Consider the following 7,397-nt stretch of genomic DNA (forward strand, 5'->3'; position numbering starts at 1 on the left):
GTCCCCTCCTGTCTCTGCCCAGGCTCTCGGGGTCCCCTCCTGTCTCTGCCCAGGCTCTGGGGGTCCCCTCTTCTCTCTACCCAGGCTCTGGGGGTCCCCTCCTCTCTCTACCCAGGCTCTGGGGGTCCCCTCCTCTCCCTACCCAGGCTCTCGGGGTCCCCTCCTCTCTCTACCCAGGCTCTCGGGGTCCCCTCCTGTCTCTACAGAGGCTCTCGGGGTCCCCTCCTCTCTCTACCCAGGCTCTCGGGGTCCCCTCCTCTCTCTGCCCAGGCTCTCGGGGTCCCCTCCTCTCTCTGCCCAGGCTCTCGGGGTCCCCTTCTCTCTCTCTACCCAGGCTCTTGGGGTCCCCTCCTCTCTCTACAGAGGCTCTCGGGGTCCCCTTCTCTCTCTACCCAGGCTCTCGGGGTCCCCTTCTCTCTCTACCCAGGCTCTGGGGGTCCCCTTGTCTCCCTACCCAGGCTCTCAGGGTGTCCTCCTGTCTGCCCAAGCTCTCGGGGTGTTCTTCCCTCTGTCCAAGCTTGTGGCCTCATGTGGGCATGGTCCCTGCAGGGTCGGTGTGTGTGAGGCACCTGTGTAGGTTGGGATCTGCTCCGGATGTTTCCCTGGCCTGGCCAAGTTCATGGTATGTAGGGAGAACAAACATGAGGATAAAAAGTTTGGTGAAGAGTTCCTTGGTCACGTAGCACACAAGCTACTTTCAGAGTAACGTCCAGGTTCGGGTGTGAGCAGCTCTGTTCTCACTTTTCTTTGCTGCCTATAGTGTGCTTCTGAACTGAGACCACATATTTCACTGCGTTGCTTGGTTGTGAACCTAAGGTCACACTTAGAGGGCCCTTACCAAGTTCGCCTTGCTGGCCATCCCTGGAGGGTTGGGCCCCCTATGCTTGGAGAGCGTTCCCTGGTCCAGTCAGTGGGGGCTGCATGTGGACCCCCTGGAACTAGAGGGACCTAAGGGCAGGTGTGAGTGAGAAGGAAGCTGCCTGTCTTCCTCCAGCCAGCCTCTTCCCTGGAATTTGTGCCAGTGGTTATGGCCATAGACACCAGGGGGCATTCTCCACCACTGCCAGGCAGTGTGGCACCAGAGCCCACAGCTGAGAGCAGCCCTCCCTGCAGGCTGTGGACACATGGTCCCAGGGCTGTCAGGCCGCAAGGCTCTCTTGGGGGTTCCTCCATGGTGGCCTGGGGTGCCTCTGAGTCAGCAGGGTCTGCCACGGAGCCAGAGCATGGGGAGAACCTGGTGGCAGGTTGATCTCGGAGCCACGGGCGGCCAGGCAGGCCACTGGCTCAGCCGTGAGTCAGCAGTGGTGTCTGACAAGGCGCTGAACTGCTGAGTGTTGATAAGCCCCCAGTGATGGTGGGTTCTGTGACATTGGACGCTCGTAGGTGGTGGCCAAGGTGGGGATGCCCGTCCCCCATCTGGGCTTCCTGGCCTCGAGCCTGTCCCCCATGGGCTGGCGGGCGGTACCGGGCTGCATTTCCTGCCAGGCTGAGCCCTCAGAGCATCCCAGTCTTCATTTGCTGCTGCCTTATTAGTAGCCTTCAAACTTGATGCTGCAAATCTGCAACTCTCTTTATGTGATGTATATGAACAGAAGTGCAGTAGGATTCGTTCCTGTGTAAGGTTAAAACCTGTGTGTTGATCTTCTGCAGCGGAAATGAGAAAGCAGAGGGAGTTCTATCACAAGCTGGGCATGGAGGTGCCCGGAGACATCAAGGGGGAGACCTGCTCTGCAAAACAGCACTTAGATTCCCATCGGAACGGTGAGTGCACCCCACATGCTGTCCGGGCATCCGGGAATCCCTGAGCGGAGCCTTCCGTAAAGAGCTGGCCCTGTCTGCCAGGCGCTCCCACAGGTACTCCCGGAGGCAGTGAGGGCACCTGAGGGGGTGGGAGGTTAGGGTTCAAGGTGCTCCTCCTCACTGGCACCAGTGGGAATGTGGGTGGAGGGGAAAAGTTGGGGTCCTGGAGGGTGAGGCCAGCAGGGGAGAGCAAAAGGGCCCCCAAGAGTGCCTGGAGGTGGGGGACAAAGGTCATGGGTTGGAGGGCCTGGGGAAAAAGTAGTGGAAGGTAAACTTCCTGAGATTTGACTGCTTGTTTTACTGTAAAATGGCAGAATAATGGTTGGTTTCTGTGTAAAGTTCATGTATGTTGAAATCCCAGCATAGCACTACAAATTTCTGCATCTTGAGGACATTTTTTTTCCTAGTGGAGCACACGGACTCTGAAGAAGCCTTTAGGCTCCCTGTGTATCCGTCACAGTTGGGGGGTGAGGAGGCCTGGGCCTGTCTCCATCCGCATTGTGGGCCCTGGAAGCACAGCCCTGAGAGGTGGTTAGGAAGCCTGTCTAGGAAGCAAGCAGTCCTGTCTGAACCTTTTAACCTGAGGGGAAGTTTTAATTTTAATAGCAGAGTTAGAATACTGGGTTTTTAGGAGAAGGCTTTTGGAATGAAGGGATGGATGTGGTCAGCACTGAGCAGCTCTGGGCAGGCCTGGCCATGTGGTGGGTGCGGTGTGTGTCCGTGTCCCACACTGGCTCCAGTTGCCCCGTCTCTGCCTTCTGCGCTCCCCGAGCCTGCGCTGACAGACCCACACACCTGTTCCACATCCTGGGGATACCCTGGCACATGTTTTGCAGACAGCTTTCCTTTGACTCTTACTCCACTCCAGGGGTCCAGAGTCCCCTGATATCGTGAAGTTTTGATGACATTTGGAGTACAGTGTAGAGTTTTTTTTTAAATGGCTTAACAGTTTGGATTTCATGGTGCACTATGTTCTGTTTGTACTAAAGGTGAAACCAAAGCAGACGACAGTTCAAACAAAGAGGCCGCAGAAGAGAAGCCGGAGGAGGACAATGACTACCACCGCAGCGACGAGCAGGTGGGGGGCTCACAGACACCCCTGTATTATTAGTGCTCGCCCAGGGAGCTGGGAGCAGGTTGGGGGGCTAACAGACACCCCTGTATTATTGGTGCTCGCCCAGGGAGCCGGGAGCAGGTGGGGGGGCTCACGGACACCCCTGTATTATTGGTGCTCGCCCGGGAGCCGGGAGCAGGTGGGGGGGCTCACGGATACCCCTGTATTATTGGTGCTCGCCCNACCCCTGTATTATTGGTGCTCGCCCGGGAGCCGGGAGCAGGTGGGGGGGCTCACGGATACCCCTGTATTATTGGTGCTCGCCCAGGGAGCCGGGAGCAGGTAGGGGGCTCACGGACACCCCAGTATTATTGGTGCTCGCCCAGGGAGCCGGGAGCAGGTTGAGGGGGGCTCACGGACACCCCTGTATTAGTGCTCGCCCAGGGAGCCGGGAGCAGGTTGGGGGGGGCTCACGGACACCCCTGTATTATTAGTGCTCACCCAGGGAGCCGGGAGCAGGTCGGTGGGGGGCTCACGGACACCCCTGTATTATTAGTGCTCGCCCAGGGAGCCAGGAGCAGGTCGGGGGGAGGGCTTGAGGACACCCCTGTATTATTAGTGCTCACCCAGGAAGCCAGGAGCAGGTGGGGGTACGGGGGCTCGAGGATGCTCCTGGATTAGTGCTCCCCCAGGGACCCCAGGGAGCTGTGAGCAGGTGGGGGAAGCTGGGGCTTATGGATGCTCCTGTATTACTGCTCCCCCGTGGAGCCGGGATCAGGTTGGGGGGGCTCGAGGACACTCCTCTATGAGTGCTTGCCCAGGGAGCTGGGAGCAGGTTGGGGGGCGCGTCTTGTGGACCCTCTTGTATTAGTGCTCACCCTGCAGTGCCAGGAGCACCAAGGGAGGGAGCATGCCAGAGACCTTCCCTCGGGATGAAGGGAGCGGTGACACCCCAGCACCTAAGGGCTGCTATTTTCTTCCTCCTGACTTCTTCCTTTGTTTTTCTTTTTATAAAATTACCAGATGAACCTGTGCTTATGGTTGTGCTTGGCTGGTATAAAAGATGGCTGGTCAGCACAGGCTTTGGCCTCTCAGCCCCACGGCCAAGCTTTGTGTGAGGTGTTGGCACCTTTTCCTCTGGGCACGTCTCTGTGCATCCGTCAATGTTACGTAAAGGAAAGCAGAGCCCAGCGGTGTACTGGAAGGAAGGTGAGAGTGAGCAAGGAGGGCTCCTCTCATGACATTTACGGTATCACCAGATGCAGACAGAAAAACTACACGGTCACAGAGATGCAGTAAAAGAGTCTGATGAGGATAGGCGCAGTGGCTCACACCTGTAATCCCAGCTCTTTGGGAGCCGAAGCAGGTGGATCACGAGGTCCAGAGGTCGAGACCAGCCTGACCAATATGGTGAAACCCTGTCTCTACTAAAAATACAAAAATTAGCCAGGCATGATGGCACACACCTGTAGTCCCAGCTGCTTGGGAGGCTGAGGCAGGAGAATCACTTGAACTTGGGAGACAGAGATTGTGGTGATCCGAGATTGCGCCACTGCACTCCAGCCTGGAGACAGAGTGAGACTCTGTCTCAAAAAGTTTAAAAAAAAAAAAGGGTGGGGGGAGTCTGATGATATTCCATACCCATGTCTGGAGAACTGGGTTTTTTTCTTTTTTTTTTTTTGAGACAGAGTTTTGTTCTTGTTGTCCAGGCTGGAGTGCAATGACATGATCTCAGGTCACTGCAGCCCTGCCTCCCAGGTTCAAGCAATTCTCCTGCCTCAGCCTCCCGAGTAACTGGAATTACAGGCGCCCACCACCACATGCAGCTATTTTTGTATTTTTAGTAGAGATGGAGTTTTACCACTCGGGCCAGGCTGATCTCGAACTCCTGACCTCAGGTGATCTGCCCACCTCAGCCTCCCAAAGTGCTAGGATTACAGGCATGAGCCACCGCTTGTAACCTGAGAGCTGCTTAATATAGTATCTTTTCATTCTTTTTTTTTTTCTTCTGAGACGGAGTCTTGCTCTGTCACCAGGCTGGAGTGCAGTGGCACGATCTTGGCCCACTTGCAACCTCTGCCTCCTGGGTTCAAGTGATTCTCCTGCCTCAGCTTCCCAAGGAGCTGGGACTACAGGCACCTACTACCATGCCTAGCTAATTTTTGTATTTTTGTAGAGATGGGGTTTCACCATGTTGGCCAGGATGGTCTTGATCTCTTGACCTTGTGATCTGCCCACCTCAGCCTCCCAAAGTGCTGGGATTACAGGCGTGAGCCACGGCCCTGGCCAGTATCTTTTTGTTTTTGAGAAGAAGTCTCACTGTGTCACCCAGGCAGGAGCACAGTGGCATGCACTGCAATCTCTGCCTCCTGGTTTCAAGCGATTCTCATGCCTCAGCCTCCCAAGTAGCTAGGGTTACAGGTGCCCGCCACCACGCCCGGCTAATTTTTTCTATTTTTTAGTAGAGATGGGATTTTACCATGTTGGCCAGGCTGGTCTTGAACTGCCTACCTCAGATGATCTGTCCACCTCGGCCTCCCAAAGTGCTGGGATTACAGGTGTGAATCACCACACCTGGCCAAGTAATAGAACCTTAACTTTGTAGTTTACACTTCCACATTGTTTAAAATGTTCAGAGAGCATTACAGAAATAGACACATCTGTGTGCAATGTGGGCTGTGATGGTGCTGCCTTTTGGGTCAGTGGAGAAGAGCGAGCAGTTGAGAGAAGGGGTCCCCAGGGGCAGGAAAGAGGAAATTGCTGCCTTCTTTAAGGAGCCCTGGTTTCCCTGCCTTGCTGCTGCTTCTGTTGGTGGCCTGGAGGCTCTCCTGGAACCACGCCCGTCACTCTCTCTGGCTGTGGCCTCCTGTGCACCCAGGCCCTAGAGAACCATGCTCGTTACGTGCTGTCTCTGGCTTTGGTCTCCCATGTGCCCAGGCGCTGGGTCTTTTCTTGTTTGGATTTTGTTAGTTACTTGTACTTAGAGCAGTTCCCTAGTGGTGAGGGAACCCCCTGGGATCACATGGAAATTCAGTTTTGGGGTCTGCTAGGTGGGCTGGCCTTCCAGAGGGGTGCAGGCTGATGTTCCCCTGGCCTCTGGCGCCGTTTTCCGTGGATTCATGTAATGCTGTGTGTGATATTCTCCAGTTTAACCTCTGTTTTGCAGTTTTAAATTTATGTCAGTGTTTATTTTTACTAATAGTTATATTTTCTTTTGATCCTTGACGTGCTAAAGATTTATTTGTTGCTTTCAAAAGAGCCAGATTTTTTAAATGGATTAAATATTGAATTTTCTTTCTGTTTTTTGGAAACAGAGTTTCACTCTTATTGCCCAGGCTGGAGTATATAGTGGCACGATCTCAGATCACCACAACCTCCACCTCCCGAGTTCAAGCGATTCTCCTGCCTCAGCCTCCCGAGTAGCTTGGGATTACAGGCATGTGCCACCATGCCTGGCTAATTTTGTATTTTTAGTAGAGATGAGGTTTCTCCTTGTTGGTCAGGCTGGTCTCGAACTCCCAACCTCAGGTGATCTGCCTTCCTCGGCCTCCCAGAGTGCTGGGATTATAGGCGTGAGCCACTGCACCCAGCTGAATTTTCTTAAAGCATTTTTTTTCCTGATACCTTTAGTTAAAACCCCTTTTTGGCTGGGTGCGGTAGCTCACACCTGTAATCCCAGCACTTTGGGAGGCTGAGGTGGGCAGATCATGAGGTCAGAAGATCAAGACCCTCCTGCCCAACATGATGAAACCCCATCTCTAGTAAAAATACAAAAACTGACACAGCCAAAATCCATCGGTGTGCTGCATCCAGACCCATCTCACATGCAAGGATACACAAAGACTCAAAACAAAGGGATGGAGAAAAATTTACCAACCAAATGGAGAGCAAAAATAAATAAATAAATAAAAAGCAGGAGTTGCAATTCTCGCCTCTGATAAAATAGCCTTTAAAGCAACAAAGATCAAAAGAGGCAAGGAAGGACATTACATAATGGTAAAAGGGTCAATGCAACAAGAAGAGCTAACGATCCTAAATATATACGCACCCAATACAGGAGCACCCAGACACATAAGACTTATAAAGAGACTTAGACTCCCACTCAATAATAGTGGGAGACTTCAACATCAATATTAGACAGATCAACGAGACAGAAAATTAACAAGGATATCCAGGACTTGAACTCAGATCCGGAACAACTAAACTTAATAAACATTTATAGAACTCTCCACTTCAAATACACAAAATATACACTTTTATCAGTACCACATCACACCTACTCTAAAAGTGAAGTAAATCATTCCTCAATAATTGTATAGAATTTCACAGATTTAAATGAAATATTGGTTGGCTGCTTGTTTGTTATTTTCTTGTCCCATTTCTTCCTGTTTCCATTTTTAAGTATAATTATTGGCATAAAAGAGGTTTTCAATACCCATTTTTAGACTGCATTCTAGCCTGGGCAATAGAACAATAATCCTTTTCTCTCTCCCTCTTCCTCTTTCTTCCTTTCCTTCATTCTTTTTCTTTAAAAAAAAAAAAA

General features: G+C 52.5%; 1 protein-coding gene across 3 annotated transcripts in view; it reads left to right on the forward strand.

The window, feature by feature from the left end:
• PCGF3 (polycomb group ring finger 3) overlaps positions 1 to 7,397 on the forward strand; it is a 72,283-nt gene that overhangs the window by 43,423 nt on the left and 21,463 nt on the right. For all 3 annotated transcript variants that reach the window (XM_017538939.2, XM_037742158.1, XM_017538937.2), the window contains exons 7-8: positions 1,651 to 1,761; positions 2,790 to 2,878. In XM_017538939.2, coding sequence (XP_017394428.1) covers positions 1,651 to 1,761; positions 2,790 to 2,878 — 200 coding nt within the window. The remainder of the gene's footprint in view (positions 1 to 1,650; positions 1,762 to 2,789; positions 2,879 to 7,397) is intronic.

This window comes from Cebus imitator, unplaced genomic scaffold, assembly GCF_001604975.1.
Source record: "Cebus imitator isolate Cc_AM_T3 unplaced genomic scaffold, Cebus_imitator-1.0 Scaffold117, whole genome shotgun sequence".
NCBI classification, from domain to species: Eukaryota; Metazoa; Chordata; class Mammalia; order Primates; family Cebidae; genus Cebus; species Cebus imitator.